Below are 27977 nucleotides of genomic sequence, written 5' to 3' on the forward strand. Positions count from 1 at the left end.
GTCTCTCTTCAACTCGTGCCGCCAGACGAGCCAGCGGAGTCGCTTCCCCCCTTACACTCTCTGCGCGCTGCCGACCAGAGAGAGAGAGAGAGAGAAGCGGCATTTCAGCGTGCGAGACTCGACTCGTTTCTTTTATTATATACCTATATATACATTTTTGCGTTCGTGTGTGTATGCAGTGCTCCGATCTGCGGCGGCAATGCCTCGTACGATTCGTACGCTCGCGGCAGTCGCGTGCTTCTACCTCTTACGTTAACGACGGAGCTTCTCTCCTTCTGCACACGCGGGTATATTATATATAAATCGGACCGGACACCCGAGAGAGTCGCTTCTTCTTCGCGTTTTGCCTTTTTTTAATATTAATTAATTAATCAATTATTGTCGTTCGATCGATTGGCGTTGCATCGAGTACGACGATACAAAAAATTCAAGTTACGGTTGGTCTGTTTGTAGTAAACAAGACGATCGTTCGATTGCAGCAACCCTAGTCAACGGTTGGTTTCATTCAAAACAAACCCTTACTTCTTTTTATTAACAAATGTGACATATTATGCGTCAATGAGATCGGAAAATCGCCAAGAGGAGATCGGCAATTTTTTTCATATTTCTCTCTCTCTCTTTTTTAAAAAAAGTGCAACGATCGGACCGAGGTGCGTCAGCGTCAGAAGCACAACAAACCGATCGTACGATGTTTTGGAAAGTTCGCAATTATTACGTCAAAAGAACTCGCGCGCGCGTGTGTGTACCAAGTCACACGTGCTCTCCTCTCAACGTCGAGAAAAATAATGATAAAAAAAAGAAAGAAATTGAGAAAATCGCTGGTCTCCTAGTGCATTTTTTAAAACAAAGTGTGCCTCGAGGGCAGTTTCATGAAGAAGTATAACGAGCAGTTTTGTGTCGCGAATTCTGAAATAATAAGTGCGACGCGACGATGAGAAATCGTTTTTACGTGTGTACAATGTGAACGTGTATCTAGACAAGCACCTGTGTCGACTTTAATTGTGCCAATCGCTTGTTTTGATGTACGTTAATTTCAGGTGCGCGCGCGAATCTCGTCCAAATCGCGGCTACTCGGCGCGCGTTATCGATCTGGATCGCGTCGATTTTAAACCTTATCGAGCGCGTATTATCGTAACTCATCGTAAGAATACCCATAACTACACACGTAACAAAACGATTCGCGAAAAAGACCGAATGAAAGAAAAAATCGAAATTCTAAAGGAATCGCGCGATGCAGCAGCAGCGAGCGGCGAAATAGTCGCGAGTCATTTTCGCGCGCGCGCTCGTAAACTCCATATAGCGTGATGCATTACGTTGTAATCGTGACATGGCTCGTACGATACCGAAATTGACGTTTACGTCGATATAATATCGTCGCCTCGCTCGACGTCGTGCAAGAGGGTATATGTGTGTACACGCGTGCATCGGTTCTTCGCAGGTGTCGATATATACGTCGCCGACGCTGCCGCCAATGCCAAATAGACACGTGTCTCGCGCGATCCGTACGCGCGTGTTCGATCTCGGCTGCATATGCGTCCATTCATATAAAAGCGCATACATATAGTTTGTGTACGATATAGGCGCGAAATTTTGCACGCCACAAGACTGCTCGTTTTCGTCTCTTGGCCTCACATAATAATATAAGTACGTGGTTGTTAACCCGTGCAATTTTTTCCTCGTGTATACAGTTTTATTTTACACGTGGTTTTTCAATTACGAAGTCTACATTATGTCGTTGTTTTTTTTCTGTGCCGCAGTGTGTATACCGTCGACGTCGTTGGCCTGCAATTTCGGAGTCTACTACTACTACTTACTACTCATCTCGACCCCGTTTTTGGACCAAGCTTTTGTTTATTATATACGAGGAGCCGCAAAACGTTTATTAGTGTGTGGTGCTGTTAAATAATAATAGTAAAAAAAAAAAGTAATAATAATACAGTGTGCGTGTGGCCGTGCGTATACACCATCCATACCTGCAGCAGCACTACAGCCTGGCGCGTTCATCACTGTCGGACCAGCAGCAACAGCAGCGGCGGGAACGACTGTATTTCGCACCGTTAACCCACAGGTTTGTCTCTCTCGACAATCTTAATTGGCTCGAGTATTAAATATGCGCTGTCTGTGTGATATGCGTATACGAAATCGTGTAACGTAAACGCTCGACGATCGTCTCGTCGCGAAAAACGAGCCATCTCGATTACGGACGTGTATAATGCGTACCGGCGGCGGCAGGCGCGAGCACGCGCGCGAGAGAGGACAAGGAGGAGGAGGACGAGGATGAGGATGAATTTTTTTTTAACGCGATCGTTGCCCGCGACGGGCAGAGGAGTAGCAGGTACACCAGACATAATCCTTCGGTATACACAAGTTCGAGGATCGCTGCTGCTGCAGCACACACACAGGCCGTATACAGCAGCAACCGGTTTTATGTATATTTCGCGCGAATCCAAGGGTCGCTTACACCCAAGTATCTCTCGTACGAGCTGTGCATGCGTGTATGTGTGTGCGTCTGTGTATGTATACGCTGCAAGAAGCCGAAACTTTTTTTGCGCGAGCCACGCGCTTCATACGCTCTCCAACGACGACTGTGTGACGACGACGAGGAGCTTGCAGCGCGCCGCTCGAGACCTTGCGTTAGACGTGGCGCGTCGGGGCATTGTTTTATCGCTTCGGTGATATATTAGCTCGTTGCTACTGACGCGTTTTCGCACACACGCGTATATGTATATTATTTGCAAGCTCTCTCGTCTACGTAGGCACATTTAACCGACGTACGTTTTGTCTATTATGTGTACCATAGTTTTGTCACATTCGCACGCGCGCAAGAGCCGCAAGCTCCGATACTTTTGCACGTGCGAGAGTCGCGATGATTAATGCGCTCGTGGACCCCCTGACAAGAAGAATATAATGAGCGAAGAATAAAAGAACCAACCTGTTATGATGATTTTTTGTTCGCGCGCCTATAAGTGATATTTATTTTTTTTTTGGTGTTTATAGTGTAAACTCGGATAGCCGTAACACAATGTATATCAAAACGTATGTTAAACTCGTGTTAAGCTGTATAATTTACATCGGATATGGAAAAATCTGTCACACCCGTGGGATTACCGTATTATACATACATGAGCGTTCGGGTTGTTTCATACATTACATTGATATTTACGATGAAGTTATACTCGACCGCGGAGATCTTGAGCATTGCTGCTGCTGCTCGTATACAGCCAAGCGCAAAGCGCGTCAAGTGGAAAGTACGCCTCGATCGCCGTTCAAAAGAATCGCGCCGACTCTGCGCTGCGCCGAATTAATGTCCGAATATTATATTATACGTTTATATACGTTGTATAGCATTGCGCTTGTGTGTATGTGTGTATATATAATATTAACGACGTTAAACGCGCTTACACCGTCGGAATTATAATCTTGATTTAATGATGTTCTCTCTCGATCTCTGGCGTGCCTCGAGGGCGCCCAGAAGAAGCGAGAAGAAGCCTTACCGTGTGTATATAACTCCTTTTCTCCGCTCGTTGGAGGTCTTTTACTTCCTTTATCAGCATCTTTCGAATCGCATCGGAATCATCGAAATTACACCTGCGACGCGTCTCGCGCCGTACAAAAACAGACGCAGATGACACCGAGGGAAAAACCAAGTGCGCGGATAGGTGAAAAAAAAATAAATAATAATGATGACAATAATCATAAATATCGCGAATAAAATATGTGACTAATTTACGCACAATTATATTTAGTAGATGCAGATCGGAATGCGCTTCGACGCACTTTTTTCGTGTGATTTTAAAAATTGTCTTCTTTATTCGACATGAAATCAATCTCTAATTTCCCGGCTAGTTTACGAAATTCATAAAAGTGACACGCGCGCCGATCACTTTGGTATAAGCGGCGGTGGATAGATGCGCGCACGCGTTTACACTCTATGTATTAGAAAGTATTGCCTACGGATGCGGCATGTGCGTCGTGGTCATTTTAAACCAAGTAACACGAGGAGGTACATCCACGCGTGACATTATTTTCCAATCATCAGTACAGGTTAGGAAGTCGCAGCGTGAACAAGTTAGAAAGATCGAATCGTTCGCAGTCAGTGATTTTTGTGAAAAAAATAATAATGAATTCTATTTTTAAAAGTATCAGTGATTACGTTTTCGAAAAGATGACGTTTTGGGAAGTCACCAGTTGGGAAAAATTGAAGAGACTACGAGGAGAGATCGATTGGAAGGACGAAGACCGTAGACTTGACTTCTTCAGTAGTTTTAAAGTTTTAATTGACAATTGGCGTGGCCGACTTCCAGATCTTCGAAAAATTTTTCGGCGCGAAGAAATCAATTGGATTCTGACGCATTGTACGAAATCCGCTGGAATCAAGTGGCAAGCGGACGAGACCGAGGTAAAAGCAGTCTTCGACTTTGTGATCAGGACGGGCTACCGAGACCAGCCCGACGCTAAAGGAGACGGTAAGGCGCTGTTGCATCGTCCCACGGCACTGCATCAAACATTGAAAAACTGGCACGGCGAGCCGGAACTCGTCCGGGATCTCTTTCGAATCTACAATGGGTTCGACGTGAATTATCACGACGGCGAGGGCTTGACTCATCTCCACGTGGCGTGCAGGTATGCCTTCGACGACATAGTAGAGAAATTTCTCGAACACGGCCAAGTCGATCCCAATTGCCTCGTGTCGGATGTAAGCGATCCGCCGCTTCACTTGGCCATGAGTTACGGCCACAAAAGGGTAGTCGACTTGCTGCTGAGAGGAGGCGCCGATCCGAATCTGGCCAATGCGGAAGGATTGACGCCTCTGCAGTTTCTTTGCAAAAATTCCTGGGCCAACCATGAATTGTTGGTGCTATTCTTCAAGATTATCGACGAGACTCAGCAGACGGTTCAGATCGACGCCCGAGACAAGTTGGGTCAGACGGCGCTGCACTATGCTATGCTGAGACGCGACGAAACTGTGGCCGAATTGCTGCTACGAACAGGGGCCGATCCAAACTTGGCCGATAACGAGGGATCGACGCCCCTGCATCTTATCGTTAAGACTTGCTGGGATAATGACGAATTGTTGGAGCTATTCTTCGAGATTATCGACGAGACCCAGCAGACTTTGCAGATCGACGCCCGAGACAAGTTGGGTCAGACGGCGCTGCACTATGCTCTGCTTAGACGCGACAAAACTGTGGTCGAACTGCTGCTGAGGCATGGCGCCGATCCAAATTCGGCCGATGACGAGGGATCGACGCCTTTGCATCTTTTAGTCGAGAGTTGCAGCGCCAATGACGAATTGGCGTTGATGTTGTTCGAGCTCAGCGACGAAAAATATCATCCGGTGCAGGTCAGCGCCCAAAACGAGTCCGGTGAAACGGCGCTTCACTTGGCCCTGAAGAACAAAAACCGAACGTTGGTGGAGTTGCTGCTGAAAAACGGCGCCAGCACTCATTTAGCCAATAAGGAGGGATTTACCCCTTTGCACATAATTTGCAACAGTCGCTCCATCTATAACAGCGATTTGTTGAAGATGATATTCGAGCTCAGCGACGAAAAATATCATCCAGTTCAAATCGACGCCCGAGACGAGTCCGGTGAAACGGCGCTTCACTTGGCTCTGAAGAACAGAAACAGAACGTTGGTGGAGTTGCTGCTGAAAAACGGCGCCGATCCTAATGTATCCAATAAACGAGGATTCACACCTTTGCACATTGCGTGCAAGAACGACCGTGAGCATGATTTTGAGAGGATGGTCGTTCGGGACAAGTTAGGTTGGACACCAGTTCCACCCCATCAGAACCTGCGTAACTATAGATGTATACCGCTAAACGAAGCTCCAGAGATGGAGAGGAATGAATCGACACCCTTCCACATGATTTGCAATAAAGACCGCGACAATGTTGACTTGGCGGAGATGTTATTCGAGCTCAGTAACAAAAAATACCATCCAGTGCAGGTCAACGCCCAAGACAAAAAGGGCAATACACCACTACACGTGGCTCTGGCTCATGGCTGCAAAAACATGTTCGAATTACTGTTGAGAAATGGCGCAGATCCAAATGTGGCCAATGCAATACAAGTGACGCCTCTGCACATCTGCATCGAAAATGAAGAATTGGCGAAGATATTCTTCGAGATCAACGACGACGTGCAGCAGACGGTGCAGGTCGATGTCCTCGACAAGGAAGGCCGGACACCCCTTCAATGGGCCATGACGAGTCTGAAACCGGATATGGTCGATTTACTCTTGAATCGTGGTGCCGATCTGTCAAACTTCGTTTTTCCTACTGAGGATGATTTTCACAAGAGCGTGAAAATTCCCAACACAAAGCAAACAATCGAATCTAAATTGAAAGTTACATTGGGCATTCTGGGCGTCATGGAGAACCTAGAGAAAAGAGGAGTCGTATTGGATTTAAGCGATGCCTTGTTGACCATGCTGTTTCTTGCTATGCACGGATTTTTCGAGATGAAGGTGAAATTCGACAAATGTTGGTTCGAGGACGAAAATTTCGCGAGCGAGTCGAAAAAGTTGATGATAACACCGAGCACGTCGTTCTACGACTTTGTTCGGCTGTCGCCTGAAAAGGCGGATAGAAGACTCACTTGTACCGACTACTTTAGGTTTTTACAAAAGCATTATAATCAAAAAGAGCGTCGTAATCATTTTCTCCCCGAGGGGAGTATTATTCAGACTTGTGCTGTGTATCTGTGCGAGAAACTAGTGAGAAGATTTTTCCTGAGCTGGGCACTGGATTGTTTCTCGGAGCTGATGCATAACCGACTGCCAGTTCTTTCCTGTGAAATGATCATCGACAATTTGATGAACAGAGATTTACGTAGTATTTGCTTAGCGATTAAACGCTAAAGCTCATAATGTCGATAAAAATGTTTATATTATTTTTTGTAATGTCCAGTGTTATTTAATATAGCATGATTTCCAAATCATTCAAATAAATAAATAAAAAAATAAAATGAATTATTAAAATTTTTTCAAAATCATCCGTATAAGAGCAACGGTAAGATGTAAACATTTTTTATTAACGATTTAAAAAAAATAAATATCTAATCGAATCAAATTACAAAATTTAAAATTAGAAAAAATAAAAAAATCAAAATTAACAAAATCTAGATAAATTCGGAGAATACAACTAGACATTCATTAACCACAAAATGAACGATTATTGAAGCGTTTTACCTCAAAAAAATGAAAAGATATATTTGAACGTACTCGCGGATGTTAATAATGTGTGAATGGAAAAATGTGATCTAACGCGATGTACGCGAAACGATGCACGTTCGAAGGCGCGCGTTTTACATAATACAAATAATGTTTACCGCGCGCCAGACTAAATGGCGCGCACGAGACTCGTTTGCAAACAGATCGTTTAAAAAAAAAATCATGAGAGACAACATTTTTTTATTCATTTATTTTCCGTTATTGTTCGCTCGTTACCAATACTGTACATACGTAGGCTCGCGCGACTAGTCGAGATCTTATTTTTCTGCGGTCGATGCGATGACGATATCGAAAAATAACGAAAATGTATTATTTTTACCTCGTTGTATCGGGATCGATTTAACTCGAATGAAATTGTTTTCATTGATACTTTGCGTGAGAGAATGGCAAATTGTACACGCGTTACGCGCAGCCTCGAAGCCTTATAATGTCTCTCTCTCTCTCTCTCTTATCGATATTAATATTTACACCGCGAGAGCTGATAGTTGCGCGCGGCTCACAGTTGCGAAATTTCGACCTAGTTACGCAAAATAAATTAGTTCGTATTACTCTAGGTGATGTACACACACGCGATTTGTGTACACACGAACGTGTAATGTACAACGAATGTACAAATCGAAGCTTAATCTCCCACGCTGAAAATAATTTCGGATTCGCACTTGTACGCGGCAATTAATATAATCACCCATATGAATATATATCTCGCGACTCGTCGTAGTCGTCGTCGTCGTCGTCGTTGGACGTTAAAAGGCTGTGAAATGATTAATACATCACGCGTGTAGTAATTTAAACGTATATAATATCCGACGAATTGCCCGCCGCGAGCAATCCGCGCGATATATATCACTCTAACGCAGTGTACTTTATTATTATACATATACACACATCGTTCCTACATGTGTCCGTGCGCGTATGTGTTCTCCATCGCGTGTCCGATTAAAATATCATTATCGACCTCGCGCGCGACGACAGCTCGCGCGAATACCCGTAATAAATTCGCAGTTATTATTCACACCCTCCCTCGATGACTCCGTTAATTTGTATTCGGTGATATTTTTCGCAACTTGCTCCGCTTTTTTCCTTCTAGACCCCCATAATTTGGACAGGTCGATTGGCCCAAAACTATTGTTCTCGTCTTATACACATAAACGACTCTATTATCCTTATAAATAGAATGACTCGGAAATGGCACGGGCCCGACTCCATCGTGCCACCCCAAAATAATTCTTGGCTCGTTAATTACCCATATACGCCATTTACCAAACGTTCGACACTCCCTTGCCCACCGATCCACCGCGTTGAGCTTACGCACGAGTTCATTCGAAATTCTGATGTGCGTAGGTGTATGTGTATGCGTGCCTGCGAGGGGCAAAAATCGCTCGCCACGCTCGTGCTGATATAAGCAGAAAATCATCCCTTCTGCTGACCGTATCACACCGTATATATATCGCGTCTGCAATAATCCTTCGCAAATACTCATATTTCATTCGGTTTGCAAATCCGAGCGAGCCGTATTATAACGCGCGAGTTCGTATACGTGCGTGCGTACATCTCGCGATAAAATTTCTCGCACCCGTGAAAAAGAGTGTCTGACTCGGTCGTGTTGCGGTACGTAAAAAAAAATTCGTTTCAATAGATTGGAATAGCGGAGCTATCTCTCTAACAAGCGCCACTGCCGTCTGCGTGACACCTTCTTTTTTTTTTCATAATACGACAGTTATTTCCGGTAGTTGGGTCAAACAGGTAATAGATATACGACGTTTTTATCCTATTACGCGCGTGTACGTAGATTTGTCAAAATGAAAACGCCATCGTCGTCATGGGTGTGCGTCGAGATTTTTCGTGGAATAGAAGACACTCGAGAAGTCAAGTGGTACCGAGCGGATGACCACTTGATGAATTTGTAATTACATGTAGATTTTCTCGAGTGAGATCTCTCAAAGACTTGCGGATCTTTCTGTATAAAAAAGGAGCGGCGTCGAGCATTTTTATTATGTACTTTCGACGCGACTAAACTTTTCTATCATATATTTCATATTTCATACATATTATCGAGAGGATTGACGTACTACACGCTGTATTACAAATTACTCAAATATTATACACGTTTTCCATAATACAAACGATGATCCAATCGTCTCGAGAAAGTTTCACTTTTATCGATTGGCCAGACACACGCGTATAAGCACATTTAATAATAAAATTTAACCAGTTCGATGATTGCACAGACACTCGCGTATACACACACGCACACGCCCACTCGTCTGCTGCTGCTGCTGTTTCACAGAGTAGCTCGAAGCCGACCTTGAACCTCGCGTCGTGTGATGTGCACTTGAGTCCATTTCTATATTTCGCGCGCTTCGTACTACACTACACTATGCGATTTTACGATCACGCCACGCGCTCGCTCGAGAGCCACGAGTGCAATCAATTATTATTATCGTTATTGTTATTATTATTACTATACACTTGGCTCAAGAAGATTGATATTGGTCTTTATCTTTCTTTTTTTCATGGACCCTTTTGATGTAAACGAACGATCGATTGATTTTCACGATAAAAACAATAATTACTTTTTTTTTTTGTTGTTGTTGGCCGGTGCATGGTCTCTCGTTGCCGAAGCGAGAGAGAGAGATAGAATCCCAATACCCAGCAGACGACCCCGAGAGCGATCCGGTTGAAATGCAGATTACCTTACGCATATACACAATAGCGGCGCATCTCGCGCAAAACTCGACTCGTCGCGGCACTACAACGTGTCCCGTACGCACACGTATAGAGAGAAGAAACAAATTGAATTATTTCCTCATGCATAGGTTAGCAGTCAAACTAATACCTCTCATGAATAATATATATTTATACACGTATACTACCCAGCCTGTGCGCCTATTGCCCTATTATATACCTACGCAACGAAATCGACCTGCTGCTGCTGCTACTGTGTATATAATGGAGCATTCCTGCATCGCTGCTGCTGCTACTACGCACCACCCTATATCGCGACGAGAGACTACGCAAACGAAATTAGCCGCGCCAATCATAAAAGGCCAAAATAATATCACAGTCGCGCGCGTGTGTGTCCGGCATAGCGGTATCGGCTCTCTCTCTGATAAAAATAAAATTGAATTAAAAAAAAAATGTATATATTCATACATGCTAATTCGCGGGTCGTGTGCTCCGGATAATTCAATCCCGATCGCTTTTTTTTTCTTTTTTTTCCCCGATATCCGATACCCAACGGTGTTATTGTTACTTTTGTATCGTACACGCGCACACACACGTGTACGTCACACGTGTACAACGATCTTTTGCGATCGGTATATATTTTATGCGTGGCGCGAGCGATTGGATTTCATCGCGCGCGTCACTCTCTTCTCTCGTCGTTGTAATGAATTTTGCTCAGGCATTCGAAATATATATTATACATATATGTAACGCAGCGATATCCGAGAACGAATCGCACGCGTGTATAATCGGAAATTCGCATTATAAACAAAATGACTTCTTGACACAGCGCGCGGCGTCGATTTTCACTCATTATTTGTAAAAGCTCGCGCGCACGCGAGAGAGCGAGAAAAAGTTTTTCTGCGCTCCATCGAAAGAGAGCGAGCGAGTCGAGCGCAATTTTTCATTTAGATTCTTTCTTTCTTTTTTTTTTTTATACTCTCTGCTCTTTGGTTTCCTCTCCTAGCTTCTCGTATCCTGCGCACTTTTCAGCTTTTGGCGATTTTCCACTTTTCCTACCCCGCGCGGTATAATATAACGCGAGCCACATGCAGCAGCGGCAGTAACAGCGAGGACCCCCCCGCGTGGCGCGCAGCACATCTTTATGGTAAAATCGCTAGCTAGCCGGCGCTCGGAAAAAGCGCCCGTGCAAAAACCCCCTCTGGGGAATTGTAACAAAGGGGTTGCTCCTCCTCCACCTCTCGTGCTCCCGAGTTCTCATTCCTCTCATTGTGTGTGGGATATATACATACTCTGCTCTTCCAAAGTAAATAATTATCCGCGCGCCTGCACACACATACACACATACATATATAGCGCCTCTACACAAATTTTCCATCGTTCCTTGTGGCTCCTCTAAAAACTCTCGCTCTCCTAGAGCTAGCAGCTCGTTGTCCGAGAGACAAAAGCTCCCGAAAATTTCGCGCTGCACAAATAAGAGCTATTATCTCCCTCTCTCTCTGGCCAAAAAAAAAGAAGGAAAGAAAGAAAATCGAGCGAAAAAAATTGCACCACTCGCGCTCTCGCGTGGGACGAGCATATACACTCAGCTTCTAGTTATATATATAACTACGTGTCCTATACGGTGTGATGTAGAATCGTTAGCGGTAGCGGTGCTGCTTCTGTTACTGGCAAGCGCCATCGAAATAAAATATAAAATAAAAATAATGAAAAGAAAGGAGGGGAAAAGCCGAAGCGCGCCCGAGGTACATATATTTTGCGGAATGGGTAGCGTAGCAAATTGACTCGGACGTGCGTTATGCAGCGGCAATGATCCCTTTCGCGTTAATACGAGCGCGCGGTGCAGCACACGTATAATACATATAGTTAGGTGAAAAGAGCGAGGGTGCCGCTGCGCATACAGCGTGACTTTTTTTTTTTTGCTTTTTTGCTTTTTTAGCCTCGATTTGCATTATCGCGCGCGCGCGCGCCCGAGTTGAAATATAAAAGCACACTCGATGAGTTATGGCTGCGGTTGTGGCGCGTACATGTGCAGTTTTTCTCTCTATCTGTCTCTCTCTCTCTCTTTCTGTTCATTGCGTTTGGCGCCGTCGCCATCGACTGTATATATATATGTACGCACTGCAGCGCTTAAGACAAATTTTACAACTATACGAGTAGCTAGAGGTACACGTTACAGCCGAATGATAAACGAGGAAAGTAATGGTAACGTAATGCGATAAGTATGCACGCGCGCCATGCTCATGGCGTGCGTGTGTGTTTGTGAGTTTTTTTAGATCAGCTGATGCCGGTATTTGCGTTAGCTTCTTTTTTTTCTGCACGAGGCAAAAATGACATCAAAATTTTTGTCAAGAGATGCCTTGTGTACACATGATGCGGACGAAATGCATGCCATATATTACTCGAGCGCGACTCACCGTTGAAATCTTTTTTACAAATATATGCAGCACTCGTGTACGCGTAATCTTTGCCTTATCGCAAGCTCGCGCGGATTTTTTATTTCTTCATTTCCTTTTTGACAGTTCTCGAGCGACGTGCGTGCGTCCGATTGCGCAATATACATATTCGCTTGTAGTTGTATACTTAACCGCGTGCGGGGATACCCCCCTGACTCGACATACAGCGAACGAAACAAACGACAGCGATGATTCGCCGTTGAATCGTATTAACCCTGACATTTGGCACTTTTCGTTTCGATTATACTTCACTTTGGAAGATTGGTATACGAGGACTCTTACCGATATCACGAATTCGCAAAAGTAGATAAACGTCTACTTTTATCGGGGAAAAAATATTAACGAGATACGTAATATAATAACGTTGAGTCACTCTCTTAGCGACTCAACAATTGCAACGAGGCGTTTATAAGCCGACAATCGAATACTTTGCATTTTTTTTATTCATGGAACTCTTGTATGACAAAACGCGCGGCGCTGATAACGTCGTGATTCGAATCATCGAAAATCGTAAATAAGCGGACAGGAGGGAAAAAATTAAACGATCTCGCTTTCGATAATACTCGGTACTCCAAGCAGACGCGCGCGCGCGCAATTGAAATATATTTACGATGCGCTCGTTGGACACTTCGTCGTAACAATAAACCACGATATACGTGATTCGCGGTGCTTGATTGACGGCATCGCGTGTCGCGTTCGACGGAAAAAAAGGAAGAAAAAAAACGGCAGAATTCGCGAAACATAAATGAGACATTATCGTTGCATGTAACAAATATGTAGGCGTATAAGATTACTTGCGTCTTCGACAGTTTCTTTAAATAGAAAACATGCAGCGATGATGATTTTTTTTTATAAACGACTCATCAGCATGTTGTGGTCATACGTATAAGCGGGAGCAACAACCCCTAAGAAAAAATGTCCGATTGATAATCGAAGAGATTATCTGTGGCAATTTTTGGTACATTAGCCAGCGTTATAAGTACGTTTTACATAACGCGAAATTGAATAATCAATCATTTTTTTCTTTCTCTCGCTTGTGTATATTACACCGGTTACACGGTCGATTGCACCGACGATCAGCGAGCTGCCTAATAAATACTCATTAATTCCATAAGACAAATTGCATGTCGCGATTGGAAATTGAAAATTTCACCCCGCGTCTATATACTAACTTCGACGTCGTCGTCGTCGTCGTCGTCGTGCTCGGGCGCCGTTACGTCGCGTCGATTCAAGCTCGCTATACAGATATATATGGGCCACCGCGCGGCTATTCTTAGAAAAAATCACACGATTTGTTATGAGATCTGTACATCGTAAACTTTCTCTTTCGTCAAATAAGCATCGATAAAAAAAAATGAATCGCTAGACGAATTCACGCACGCACACGTCGATCATTATTATGTAGGAAAAGTATACAATAAAATAATGCGAATCGCAAACGTCGAACTCCGTTCACGAGCTCGCGTAATTCTTTTCTTTTCCTTCTTCTTCTTCTTCTTTTTTTTGCGCGTGCCATACTTGCGTTATATACCCGCGCTTACAATGCCCGAGTGAAAGCACACGGGCCGCGCATCGAACCACGCCATTGGGAGTTAGCAGATCGCGCGATGTTCCCTCCGCTCTCGCACTGCACATACACACAGACACAGACACAGACGCACGCTCGAGCGGCACGACGACTTGCAATTAGCATTGCATCGTCGGCGCGTTTCGTTCGTTTGTGCTGTGTTGTTATGTAGGCCGCGCGAAAAGACGAATGTGCGCCTGTGTCTGTCTGTCTGTCTGTGTGCGTGCGTTGTATTGTACTACTACGCACGGCATATAGTCGTCGAAATCTATATTGGCATTGACTCATACGCATATTATATACACCTACAACATAGTTTAAGTATGTGCAGACGATGAAAGAAGTAGAAAAAGAATTTAATCTCTTTCCGGGGCAACCCGAATCATCCGATTCGTCGAGCTGTGTATAAAAGTAAAATAATGCCACCGTCGTCGTTTTACTTTTTTTTTTTGTTTTATTTTTACGAAGCGTACACACACGTCCGGGTCAAAAGTTACGACGAACTCTGCCGATCGAGTTCCGATCGTACCGAAATATATAATGCATTATCACCGGTATACGCAACCATCGCGCAGCTGTGTTACATGACGTTTAGGCCGCAACCGGTCGAACGCGTTCGGCTAGTTTTTCCGTGCGAAAAAAATGGGGAAATTTGTATAAAATTTGCCGATAATTCTTGGCCGTATCGTGCGAGCTTGCGTGTGCATATATTTATCAAAAAACGTCCGCGATCGTTTTGCGAAAATATTACGTAGCCGCGCGACGTCGATCGTGTGTATCGCAGAAGCCGCCGAGAGCAATTACACGAACTATTATTTCTCTTTGCGTCGCGCGCGCGAATCTAAGAAAAAAAGAAAAATAGTCCCGAGACTGCACGTAAACCGACGATTAATTCGACTCGTCTCGACGAGATATCCACACAGACGCACGAGATATACATTGTAAACAAACTGACTCCGAGTCTCGAGTCGCGCGCTCTGCCACGCTCGAAGAGTCTTCTTGGCAAAAATACGCGATTATTATGTACGCGCGTATACATGTGATTCGCGATCGTAATCGGTATTACATGTAGAGAGATCGACTCGATCGAGAGAGAGAGAGAGAGAGAGATCTAAGAGAGAAACATGTTTTTTTGTTGACGTACGTCGTGGCAGTCGCAGTCGCGTGCATCTGTAAGCGAGAGCATCGTATACAATTGACACACCTACGCAGCAGCGGCAGTAGTAGACGATCGATCGGTCATAACTCGACGATTATCGTCGTTATAAAAGACATAACATTAAGTCGTCGTACGGCAGTGAAGCAATGTTATTTATAATAGAAGAAGACGACTGACGGACGAACGGACGGACGGACGGACAGGGAGATTGTTGCTACTGTCGTTGAATTGCCTGCGAGACGGGTAGTAAATCTCGGACTGCAGAGCGGATACATAGTGCGTTACACATTGTGCGGATCCGACGAATCAAAGTTTGGCTTCTTGTTTATAAAACGTTATATTAGTGATACGATAACTGTTCCATGCGCAAATGCGCTCAATTGTGAGTATTGCATTAATTAGTTAATGAAACGTTTTCTCTCGTTACCTTTTTTATACCCACGAATGACAAATAAAAAGAAAATTATATCGTCGTTTTGGAGGCGGCCGGCAACAAAGCGGAATCGTATGATTTATTCTTCTCTCGAGATATAGTCTTCGCGAAGAGAGAGAATTATTACAACTTCGGCAATGATCGATCGACTGACTCGCGAGGTCGTTGCTACACAAAAGTACGAAAAAAAAAGTAAAAGAAAAAAAAATCGTTGTAATGTACTCTGCTCTCGAATTCGCGCGCGCGCACACATGGTTGGTGTACATAATAACATTTTGGGGTGCTACATCATTGACTGGCGCGTGCTGTCGATCTCGGAGCATATATCTGTGCAGATATACCATATTATATCGTGTGTAATATTTGATATTATGTTACGTTACTCTAGTGTGGCCAATGTGCTCGCGTCGCATTGTGTGTCGCGTATCGTGTGCCGCTGCTGCCTGCATTATTATAATACCGAACTCGAATTACCGACGCTCGACGCGCGATCGTACGATTTTTACAGTCGATTCGTTCTCTGCGTATTGTCTTTGAGCTTTCGTTCTTTCTTTCTGCGCTGCGTGTGTGTGTGTGTGTGTGTGTGTGTGTGTCTGTGCACGTGGTGTGCGTCAAATATATAATACACGAAAGCGAGATTGTTATAAATGCGCGCGCGCGACTTTTTTTTCAATGTCATAATTAACATGAAACGTACGTATGTATACGTATACGTCAAAGTCGAGGTATATAGTAACCCAGCTCGCGCGAGTTTCGCTTACATAATGTTAACATATGTCGTCGTGTGTATGTACCCGAATTTTGCGAACGGGCGCGCGCGCGACTTTTACCCGCGCTATATTGTAACGAGCGAGATCGAATGAACTTGGCCATATCCTCGACGGTGCATTAGACCCCAAAAATGCCGGGTCGACCTCTCTCTCTCTTTCTCTCTTATGCTCTCTCTATACGTATCGTATTATAAGCTATTTTCAAATCCCATACACACACCTGCGCCGTCGGTCGTTGCTGTGCGCGCAAAAGTAGCGAGGCGGCGCTTGTACACGCACACACACACTGTATACCAATACACATAATAATGCGTACGCTGCAGCTTGAATGTGTAGTATATAGTAGATATATAGAGAGCAAAAATAAAACGGCGTCGCGCGCTCTGAGTGGCCAGTTGGACGTATCGTACGATGTGTGCCGGCGTCGTCGTCGTCGTCGCCGCCGCTTAGCTCTATTATGTATATAGTGTGTGTGTGTGCTTTTTATAATAGCATACGAACAGAGAGGAGTAGAGGCGCCCGATGGCCACACGAAAATAACCTTCGGGCATGCCGCTGCGTCGCGTCGTCGTGGAGCGACTGCACCGGTGCGTATACCGTACACTGTATATAGATATATATAGGTGGCCGCAAATTTATAACGCACACTGCAAGTCGCAGAGGAGGCTCGACTCTTTACTATCGTTGATTCTACTGATTCCTTACGATTCGAACTTCTGCGCCGAGAGAACACAAGGGAAGCCGTGTCATCGCGTGCTGCCCATATTATATACCTATTACCTACATGCCGTTGGCGATTTCTGACCCTCTCCGTTCTGATCGGAAAGTAAAATTGAAGCTCGCGCTCGCGGGGGGATGAATTCTAATTCTATACCTTTATAATACACGTATGCGCGTTTCTTTCTTTGACTGTCGAACGTTGTATACGAAAAGCAGTTGGTAGCTCTCGTTCTCTCTCTCTCTCTCTTTCTTTTTTTTTTCTTTCCTTACGAACGTTTCTTTTTAAGGGATCGTACGATATATAGGGGCGAGATCTCTACGGGCCGGCTGCTGCTGCCGCTGAATTTCCCTTTGTCGCATTACTATACGCGCCAGGAGAAAGAGAGAGAGAGAGAGGAGGACGCGGAAGAAAATCGGAAACGATCATCTCGAGGGATGAACAAACGAGCGAACGATTTGCGCGCGCGGTCTAACTCAAATAATGATGTACATGAGGTAGTATATGGTATACCGCGCGTGCGGCCGTTTATAATAATAATCGCGACCTTTTTCATACACGTCAAAGAGAAAAAAGACCCCGTGTGTAATAACGTATGTCACGCGTGCGTACATGGATTATACTATTTTCTTTCGTGTATTATATCGATATAAAATTCATTTGCCCTCGCGCGCTATGCATCGACTCGAGTGTATGTATACACAAAATATACTTTGTACATCGTCGCGAGTTTATGTACACCGGGTAAACGATTATTATTAACTTGCTGCACACCGCGTACGAGATAATGCGTGTAACGATCTTTTCTTCTTCTTTTTTATTATGCGTGTCGTGCGCGCGAGATCGCAAGGCAGCAGTCAATCTCTTACGAGTCAAGCTCGTTGTTATATACGCACGCACTTGGTACATTATATGGAGATGTTAGTTTTATTACCCTGAAAAACGAGGTGAATACGCGTCGTACAGCACTTAATTTGACGTCTGCGTCAAATTGATGCATGTATTTATATGTGTGTGTGTGAGTGTGTAAGAGTTCCGATCGTACGAGTTGCTCGTAATATGTGTAACGCCACGACGGTCGCGGCGATCGAGTCATTACGCGAGCTTATAGTATATGTATAAACATTCGTAGAAGTTGAATGAAAAAAAAAAGGTCGCGACGACGGAGAGAGAGAGAGAGAGAGAGAGAGAGAAGAAAAAAAAGGATAAATTGCATATACGTCGTAAATCCTTGAAAACCTGTTTGTCACGATCTGCTTGTAATTCCGATGTATATATATAAGTGTCGGGCACGAAAGACACATGCACGCGTCGATATCTATATCTGCCACCGTATTATATGTACATGCAATCCGATCAAAAGTGGCAATTTTTACCGCCGACACCCAGTGCAGCGGCAATTCATTATCACTGCTATATTTATCATTGTACTACACTCGATATCGCCAGACAGACGGACGCAGCGGTTGCCGATTTTTTTCTCTCTCTTTTTCAATTAATTCAATAACGATAAGGCAATTATTGTAATTATCGATATACATGTGCGAACGAAAGCGACACTTGAATTATACATTATTATATACGCAATTACGCACGGATTATTAAAGCGCAATAAATCGCGACGATTTGTCAACGCACGAGTCAACGCCGCGCGCGAAGATTTTATAAGCAGACACGAGAGATATTGATCGATCGTTCGGAAATCGGAATCGTATGGATTTTTTTTTTGTCACTTTATATTATTTCTTTTTTTGCGCGGAGGCTCGCCCGAGAGCGCTTCGTTCATTCATAAAAGCGAGTTCACAGATGGCTATGTAGTTATTAATGACATTTATAAATAAAATACAATAACGGAATAGTACGCGCGTAAAAATCATCCGTTTCGACGTCACACTCTATACTACTCGCGCCAGCGCAGACTGTGCGTCGAGACTGAGACAATAATAATAAAAAAAAAAAAAAAAAAAACGGCACTCGATACACACATTTAACGAGAATTGCCTCGATTCTTATATTTATCGACTCGCGCGCGGGTTTTTTTTTTCTTACTTAAGTGTTTACTCTAATCTCGCACGCGCCTTTTGTACAATATTTATCGCGTCTCGGCGCGATTTTTATATTTTCGCGATGCACATGTAACAGAGAGACACTATACGTAAACGCAACGTTTTTAAACTATTTACTCGTGGAAAATTGCTCGGATTTTTCCTTTTCGCTCCTGCGACGATGAAAAAGAGTCAATTGACATAGCGACGAATTTCCAATTGTGCCCCATTATATGTCTATAGGAGCTTCGACGAGCGTTACGCAATGATAATAAGCCACTTCGAGGCAAATCGTGTAACACAACGCTAATTGCCGACTTTGAAAGTGTCGCCGCGCGATATAGTTTTTGGCATGACGAAATATCGATGATCGACGACGTCAGATGCAGTCGCGGCGAACGATTGGAAGAGATCAATCGATGCACTCGAACGACGACATCGTTTTGCAGCCGCACCGTGTAAAATTGAAATATTCGGCTGCTCTATTGTTTCTTGAATCATTGAAATAATATAACCGAAGACAACGACGACGGTGGCGAAATAATATCGCCCGTGCATTTATTATAACCATATTGTTGCGCATATGTAACAACGCATCGTCTGGATGGATGGATAATCGCGAATCAAACGGCCGAACGAGTCTCAATTGGATTGAATTTGACGGTCGATATTGATTGCTCAAGGGGTCAGATGCTCGCTGCTGCCGATACATGCGTTGCGGAGAAGAAGAAAAAGAAGAAGAAGAAAAAAAAGACGATGAAATTAACGATGATTATATACGTGCGCGCAGGCCTCCGTGCGCGTGTATGTACGTATTGCGGAGTTACGTTCGTGTGCAGATGGGCTCGACTCTGCGTCACTATATAATATTAACGAATCTCCCGCGTTGCGTCGTCGCCGTAGTCGTCGTCGTCGTCGTTCGTCGATGACGACTTTTTCAGTTGGCCGATAAACGAAAATTGTACGACACATGCATCGGAGAGCGAGAGAGCTGTCGTCGTTACATACCGCCGTAAATGCCCGTTATCGGCGACTTTCAATGTATAATGGGCGAAAGACAATTTGCCTTTGTTGCGGGAAAATTCAATCGCCTTTCGGGATGATGATTATATACGCAGGCCGCGATCGCAATTATTTTTCTCTCCTTTTTTTTCAGTTTATACGCACTCGAGAGCTTCGTACAATAGGCTCGCGATTGGAAAGTGTCCACTGCTCGGGCTCCGATCGATAATACATTTTAACGTTAACAACTTTGAGTGTTGCTAAATGTTTTTTTATTTTTTTGTTTGAAGGAAAAAAAATTCATTTAGTACGCTCAAGGACGCTGTTAACGTCGTATCCTCGATTTATTAATTATTCAATATCGTGTTTTCCTTTTCTCTTGGATCCTCTCCCTCCACGATCTTCAGAAAAATTTGGAAGATGCGCGAAAGTTATAAATCTCGGTAAATTTTTTTTTCAAATTGCTACGCTAATGCCCCTTTGCTAGACTTGGCCCTACTCATTTTTCTCTATAAGGCGACGGCGCGAGAAGGACGAACAAAAAAATAATTAAAAATTTTTCTCGTTATAACCAAGAAGAAGAAAAAATGGCGAGCGCGACGACGACGATTATAAATCCTCGAAAGTTGACTGGCGCGCGCGGATCTCGCGATTTAGAGCGAGATCGTAGCCCAGCGATAATATAATGACGAATGGCTCTTATGAAATTTCGGGATATAACCGTAGCCTCGCGCGCGTCGCGTAGCTGCAGGTTTTACTATAATATAAAATACGCGATCTTGACACGTTGTTGAATAAATTTTATTATACATAACATATCCTTTCGAACTTTATAAATTAAAAATTTTTTTATTGAATTTATCGTAATATTTTGTTGCCTGCTCAGATTCAAGCAACGAGGAATGGTTCGAGGACGAACTAGCGCTGTCTTCGGCGGCTCACTACTACTGCTGATCAGCTTCGCCATCTTCTTGGATCGCACCGTGAGCGCCAATCCGGTCGGAAGCCCGACGTCTTCCGCCGCCGTCGACTCTGCGCCGCCGCGCGTCTACGCAGTGGGAATCGAGCTGCGCGAGCTCGACTACGAGGACGCCTGCAAGCCCCTGGCCGAGGCCGAGTGGCAGTTCGTTCACGACCCGAGCGATCCCTACGCGGCCAAACAATGGGTACGTAAATTATACATTTATTACAAAAAATGCCTACGATTAAAAAAAAAAACATTTTTTTACTCAAACAACGCGCCTATTCTTTTTTGCCAATGTAGAAAGAGGCGGCTAACAACTTCGCCCGCTACCGTAGAGAGGAGAGCAAGATCACGGCCGAGCAATTGAACGGCACGATAAGCGCCGAGTCGACCTGGGGCTACAAGCTCGACGTGATCGAGCATCCGGGCGACGCGGCTCTCAGCGATTCCGATTACAATAAAGTGAGTATTCGTTGCTTCTCTTTCTTCGTAAAACGAAATTCAACGAATGCATGTACGAATAATCTCTCCTCCCGCGCAGTTGGTGACGCTCGTCGCGGCTAATCGCGCGCTCAAGGCGACGACCAGATACAACGATGGGGCGCGAAATCTCACCCGCCAAGGTATGCAAAATGAAAAAAAAAATTTGAACGTACGCGATATGTATTGACGCGCCTGTCTCACACGACGCTCTCTGTTTCGTTTTGTGCCACGCATTCACAGAAGTCGAGGCTCTGCTCGCGCACAATGGCAAGGAGGGTGAAAAGTTGAAAGCCTGGACCTTTTGGCACCAGCAGTACGCCGCTCAACTCAAGGATTACTCGAGCGTGCTACAGCTCACTCAAAAAGCCGCCCTAGAAAATGGTTAGTGTACACAAAAACACTCCACTACATTATTGTACACACACGCATCGCTGCTTACTCCTTTTTTTTCTCTTACATTTTTTTTGTAATCCCTTTGCTCTGCGCAGCTCTTTTATATGCATTGCACACGATATGTACATCGTGGAGTCATTTTGACACATTCGCTCACCGGGGCTCTTTTTTCCGCAGAAAAATCCGACGTGCGCAGCTATTGGGAAATGCTGGTCGGCGAGGCCGACGCCTACGAGCATCTCAAGTATCAATTGGACGGCCTGAGCGAGCTGCAGCAAAAGCTCGTGAATTTCGCGCGCAAACGCCTGGCGAAGAAGTACGGCGCCGCGGAAATGGCCAACGACAGCCTGCCCGCGCACTTGCTCGGTAATTATTTGATAATTTGCGAAAAACCTTTTTTAACGATGATCATTGAAAAATTGATTCACCTTTTGCCTTTGAAGGTTCTCTGAGCGGCAACGATTGGACGTATTTGGCCTTTGACGTGATGCCCGAGCCCGACGTAGTTTTCAATCTCAGAAAGAAGTTCTGGGAGAAGGTAGGTTGTCGATCATTTTCCTACGTGGATCTTTTAAAGGAAAAGATGATTTTAACGTTTTCGCGTTTATCTTTCTTGATATAGAAAATGATGGGCAAAATGCTGTACAAATCGGCGTCCTCGTTGGGCAAGAAATTTTTAGGTACGGCCCCGCTGTCGGACTTTTGGACCGAGAGCATCTTCAAGGACAAGTGTCCGACCAAACTAGTCAATTTCTGTCTTAAGGATAAATTGAGGTATTTAATATTTCCTCCATTGATTCGATCAAGTCGATAGAACAAATAAAACTAATCGTCGAATTCTCTCGCTCGACAGAGTGTCCACTTGCTACGAGCCCTCGCTCTCGAATTACCTGACCGCGCACAAAAACATTGCCAAAGTATTACTGCACCAAATGTCGTCCAAGAGTCCCATCATCGCCGAGTCCAATCGTTACTCCGTCTTGGAGGAGGCCGTGTCGGAATTCTTCTCGATTCTCGCGGCGAGCCCGGCCTGGCTGAAGCATCTCGGCCTGCTGGACAAGTCGATGGGCGAGGAGGAGGCCAAGATCGCGTCCATGACCATCACGGCCCTGGACGTGCTGCCGAGACTGGCGTACTACGTCGCCGCCGACAAGTGGAGGCTCGACGCGCTCGAGAAAAACGAGACGCAGGACTTGAAAAAATTGACCTCCGACTGGTGGAGCAATAGGTAAATTGTATACCGTAGTAACATACGGCGCTCTCCCTGTAATCTCCGCGCGAATTTTGTCGCTAATGTATGACGTTGTGCAATGTTGCAGATTGCAGTATGAGTTCGTTACCTCGGCGACCAACGATTTGCCAACTTTCTTGGACGACGAGCATATCGTTGGCAATAGGCCTTACTTGTCGAAGGCTTTGGGCATCCTGTTGGCTTTCCAGATGTACGACTACGTTTTCAAATCGACCGAAATCAGACAGGAACCATTCGACAAAAGCCTCTTCAACAGCCACATAGTGTGAGTATAAAATAACATACGTAGGTTTGAACGAGAAAGATAGAAATTTTACGCTTTTATCATTCGCTCACAGGCACATGGCGCAGAGGAGCTCGGACAACTGGAAGTTCCTGATCCGAAAGTACATGGACATCGAGACCATACAGTCGGGCAAGATCAGCGAATACTTCGAGGAGCTCGAGTACTTCATGGAGAGCTACGACGAGTCCGCCGAGAGCTACGACTTCAACGCGCGCGAGCTCGAGCTCGAGAAGATGGAGAGCGACTATCGCAAAGTGGCCAACGCGCCGCGCCCAACGACCACCACCACTACCAGCACCACGACAACGACCACGACTACGTCGAGGCCGAGCGGCAACGGCAGCGGCAGCGACAGCGGAAGCGAGTCGACCTCGAGGCCGCCCATGAAAGCCAAGACGCCGACGATCAAGTCGATGGACAGCGCCGACGACGACAAATCGGCGATCAAGCCGCTCGACACCAACTACTGGGACGAGAGCGAGCGGATGCTCGAGGACGAGCAGGCGGCCTCGGACGAGGCCAATCGCGCCCAGAAGGCCGGCGCGAGCAGGGCCGTGTGGGCGGTGGGCGCGGTGCTCGTCGCCACGGTGGTCATCTGCATCATCGCGATAGTCGGCCGGCGACGCTGCTCCAAGACGCCGAAGAACCGACGCTACGTCTAGGATTTGGCCGAGGCGGCGGCGTCCGATACCCCGCCCCACCAAGGGAGGATACACGACGACGGCGATGACGACGACGATGTTGTTCCCGATCTCGCAGATGCCGATCGACTGTCACATTCCATTGTTTTACGATTAAACAAAGACGACGACGAAGAGGAGGATGAGGAGGAAGAGGTCGAAAGAATTTCGTAAATGCTCGACGCTCTTTTTGTGTGATATAACCGTGTGAACTGATGCATTTTTTGGTCGATCAGTCCTCGATATCTTTTCGATCTTCCTCCTGCTGTTCTAACAAAAAGAAGCATTGTTCAGCTCGTATAAGCTCGTCGTCCGTAAGATACGATAATGCCAAATATATGTAATAAAATTATTGAAGCTTGCGGGGGTGTCTCTCACGTACGAGCCGTGAAAGACTTGTCATAGGAAAGAAAAGTATAAGAGTATCATCGCTTATCGATGATTTTACAATAATCAATCGCGAATGACCAGTATTTGTGCTTCGCTGAAAATATATTGAAATCCGCATTGACTTCCAATGGTGAAAATTGAGTAGCTAGAGGTATAATGTGAAAGTTTTTTGTCGTAAAAGTACTGCCATTTTATGAACGTCTGTTTTTTGTAAAAATGTTATATTCTAAGCCGGATTTTTTTTTTTAATAACCAAAATTTCGTACTTTTTCATTTTTGCAACGTGTGTATACCAGAAGTAGACTTTTTTTAGTAGAAGATGACGTCTTTTTGCTTTGTGTCAAAATGTCGATATTCTCGCGCGTTTTTATATCGTGTAAATATATGTAGCAGAGAATTTTTATAAAACGCGAAAAGAATGACATTTACTCCAATCAATAGTTGCGTAAACTCGCGCAGAGAGTCGCACGTTGATCGCGAGTGATCTTTTGTAAGCGATGCAAGAAATCTATGGAGTGATGAGAATTGTCGCAATCAACAGTATTTTCTATGTACTGTATAATTGAATAAGTTTATGTAGTATGACAATGTTATTTGGTAGGCTCATCGATGTATTTTTACGTGATTTTCATAGTGTCGAAGAAGTATGTTTTCCAACGAGAATCATGAAATCCAAGTTAGTTCCTCGCATAATAAGTTTTGTTTTGTGGTTGTTATATGAATGAGTGCTCACATTAGAATAAAAAAAGTAAAGCACAAAAACTCTGAATTATCGCCTATGTACATAGAATGAAAAATAAGAGCATCAAGTAGATTTAAGGTAAACTATTACGAGATTTATGATAAAAAAAATTATTATTACTGTAGATAAATCGTAAACCGGTCGCGTTTCTTTGTTTTTTTTTTGTTTTTTTTTAAGGTGCGTTTTTAGCGTAATGAACTCGTGTATAGTGGTCAATTTTTTATGCCTGTAATTTATACACATATATAAATCTTGTTGTATTGTAAATTGGTCGCAGAGAGGCGAGCACGCGCGCCACGACTGGCTAAACAGTCATTGTATTTGTAATGAATGAATCTATTTGGACGTTGCTGCGTCAATGTCGCGACCGTCGCGCATTATTTATGCACTCGTTATGAGAAAAGTGCCCGTGTCGTGTGCGTTTGCGATTAACGAGTGCGTTAGTTTGCAATGACTCGTAAGGATTTATATTTTTTATAAAAATGATTTATCTGTACCGATATGCAGCCGCGTACGAATTTATAGAAACGAATTGAAATAAAAGATTACAACGTAAGGTACAGGGAAATAAGAGAAATGTTGATCATTATTTATTCGTACCCAATTTATTTGATTTAACTTTGATGTGTGTTTTGGTGTGCTTGAAGCACACTAAAAAAGGTCATGGTTTTTACAAAAATTGAGAATTCATATTTGAATCTGTAAAGTTATTCAATTCATTGAACAATATTTTTAATTCAACATTTTTGTTGTATTTTTTATGTTTATATTGTATTCCGATTACATTTTATACCATCGATGGGTAAGAAACTATGAAGAATCTATCGGTAAGCTGATTCAAAAGAATATCGCGAATAAAATAGATTTTGGGTCTAGTTGATGGGCAGACAGTTATTTTTCAAATAATCACTTCACCTGCATTAATCATATTATTGGAAATATCTGTCGACTTTTTACTCGGTCTTTGCAATGATAGCTTCCTTACCGACTTTAATTTCGGTTCATTTCTTATATATTGATTGATCGTTATCTTGATAAGACTATTATCAATTACACAATCTTAGTGACATAATGATCAAGGCAGTTTCGAAGAACATTGGCAAATATTAAGTTAACTCGAAAGTGAACCGAATGTTTGAAACAATCATTTTATAAATAAAGAGAAACTTCGGTCACTTTTCAGTATACATTTTTAAAATTAAATAATCTTAATATTGTCTTGATTGTTGCATCAGCGATAGAGACAACAAAAAAATCATCGAACTCGCGAACGACTCTTTGCGAATCGATCCGAGCGATTTGAGAACGTACGGTGGAGGTGGCAGCAGCAGCTTCGGTGTGCGATCGTAATTGCAGTGCCAGAGAAATCCCATACACTCGCTTATCGTCTGCAGCGAAGTACGGAGAGCAGCAAAGTACCCCAGTAACACAACTCACGCAGAGAGTACATTGGAGGTTTGGAGTCTGCAAGTACGAGAAGTAATTGCTACGAGTCGGTAAGTCATTTAAAAGGATTCGTTTTCATTCAATTATTATGGTTATCGATGAAAAATACGCATCGAGTATTGCCGCTATCTTCGCTACTGTGTTGTTATATATACAACTCCAGAAACATCACGTGTATTACGATAGCCCCTGTAGCACCTTCTGTCCGAGATACATCCGCGTGTCTACGGACAGATGCGCGCAGGAGTGCGTTATGTGTCGCAGCAAAGCTTCGGCTTTATTTTAATTTCATTTTTATTTTTTCATTTTGTTGCAGGCTATTCAATGCTCATCTACCCGATCCTCGCCAGTTTGTGCATCGGTGGAGGCTTGCTCATTAGACCCGCGAGCTGGTGAGTCCTCGTCAGTTCCGATCTTTCGATCGAATATCCACATAAAATAACTCGTTTCCTCCCCCGCTTATATATTCGTCGCAGCGCCAAGATGATGCTGTTCGACTTCACGAAGCCCGACGCCGAGCAACGGCTGCAGTCCTGGCACGAGTCGTCGGACACGGTGCGCGAGGTCGGCCAGTCCAAGGCCACCCTGGTGCTGCAGCGCACCCAGCTCTTCCAGCGCGCCGTCTTCTTCGCCCTGCTGAATCCCCAGCCGAACGGGGCCGGTTTCGCCGGGGTGCGCACGGCCGTCGCCTGGGACCTGCGCGGCCGCCGCGAGCTCTGCCTGCGCTACCGCGCCCGGGGCCAGCTCGAGCGCTACAAGCTGGTGCTGCGCCACCGGGGCCAGCACTCCAACGACGACGTCGAGTACGAGCAGATATTCCGGGTGCGCAACGAGCCCGAGTCCATGGGGGAGTTTCGCGAGGCCCGACTGGCGCTGGCCGATTTCAAGCCGTACTGGCGCGGCCGCGAGCAGCCCCAGGCGCCGCCACTGGATTTGGAGCACGTGAGCATGATCGGTCTGCAGGTGTTCGGCGGCGTCTACATGGATTACAAACAGTCCGGCGTGGGTTCCATGGAGATAGACGCGATCTGGGCCGACGAGGCCGACGATTCCAATTGATTACCTCGTTGAAGCGTCGTTATATGCGGAGCTGCGTGGATAAGCACGATGCTCGGGATACTCATTTTTTGGATATTTCAAATGTAATCGTTAGGACCTCGTATCGCGTTGCGATTCTACTCCAAAAGAATGAGAATAATTATCAACCGTTGTATTTCTCTTAATAAATCGTTTATAATAACACGTATGAAAAGTTTTGTGTTATCGAAA

The 27977-nt window shown here is 44.6% G+C and overlaps 2 protein-coding genes across 4 annotated transcripts; both read left to right on the forward strand.

Annotated features, from left to right (window-relative positions):
• Window positions 1-252: 252 nt before the first annotated feature.
• Window positions 253-26573, forward strand: LOC106657748 (angiotensin-converting enzyme-like). Of its 3 annotated transcripts, none has more exons than XM_023462737.1 (12): window positions 253-494; window positions 1758-2068; window positions 20959-21238; window positions 21337-21498; window positions 21578-21659; window positions 21760-21900; window positions 22090-22278; window positions 22356-22450; window positions 22535-22686; window positions 22766-23140; window positions 23232-23429; window positions 23503-25833. In XM_023462737.1, exons 3-12 carry the CDS (start codon window positions 20975-20977, stop codon window positions 24110-24112), a joined length of 2268 nt encoding a protein of 755 aa, XP_023318505.1. In that variant the 5' UTR covers window positions 253-494; window positions 1758-2068; window positions 20959-20974; the 3' UTR covers window positions 24113-25833. The 3 variants fall into 3 exon arrangements, 2 of the variants coding, with proteins under 2 accessions (XP_023318505.1, XP_023318504.1); XR_002763639.1 differs by lacking the exons at window positions 253-494; window positions 1758-2068 and adding exons at window positions 15042-15486; window positions 26498-26573 and having other exon boundaries at window positions 23503-25819; XM_023462736.1 differs by lacking the exons at window positions 253-494; window positions 1758-2068 and adding an exon at window positions 15042-15486.
• LOC106657759 lies at window positions 26361-27977 on the forward strand. The gene is made up of 3 exons (XM_014379437.2): window positions 26361-26758; window positions 27025-27100; window positions 27185-27977. Exons 2-3 carry the CDS (start codon window positions 27033-27035, stop codon window positions 27765-27767), a joined length of 651 nt encoding a protein of 216 aa, XP_014234923.1. The 5' UTR covers window positions 26361-26758; window positions 27025-27032; the 3' UTR covers window positions 27768-27977.

This window comes from Trichogramma pretiosum, unplaced genomic scaffold (genome assembly GCF_000599845.2).
Source record: "Trichogramma pretiosum strain Unisexual culture from Peru unplaced genomic scaffold, Tpre_2.0 scaffold1, whole genome shotgun sequence".
In the NCBI taxonomy this organism is placed as follows: domain Eukaryota; kingdom Metazoa; phylum Arthropoda; class Insecta; order Hymenoptera; family Trichogrammatidae; genus Trichogramma; species Trichogramma pretiosum.

Bases quoted from the DNA above. Each gene is read 5' to 3' on its own strand.
- LOC106657748 (XM_023462736.1), top strand. From the start codon at position 15,467: ATGCGCAAATGCGCTCAATT. The intron at 21,239-21,336 runs GTACGTAAATTA...TTGCCAATGTAG, and splicing joins CCTACGCGGCCAAACAATGG to AAAGAGGCGGCTAACAACTT. The intron at 23,430-23,502 runs GTGAGTATAAAA...ATTCGCTCACAG, and splicing joins CTCTTCAACAGCCACATAGT to GCACATGGCGCAGAGGAGCT.
- LOC106657759 (XM_014379437.2), top strand. From the start codon at position 27,033: ATGCTCATCTACCCGATCCTCGCCAGTTTGTGCATCGGTGGAGGCTTG. The intron at 27,101-27,184 runs GTGAGTCCTCGT...TATTCGTCGCAG, and splicing joins CTCATTAGACCCGCGAGCTG to CGCCAAGATGATGCTGTTCG.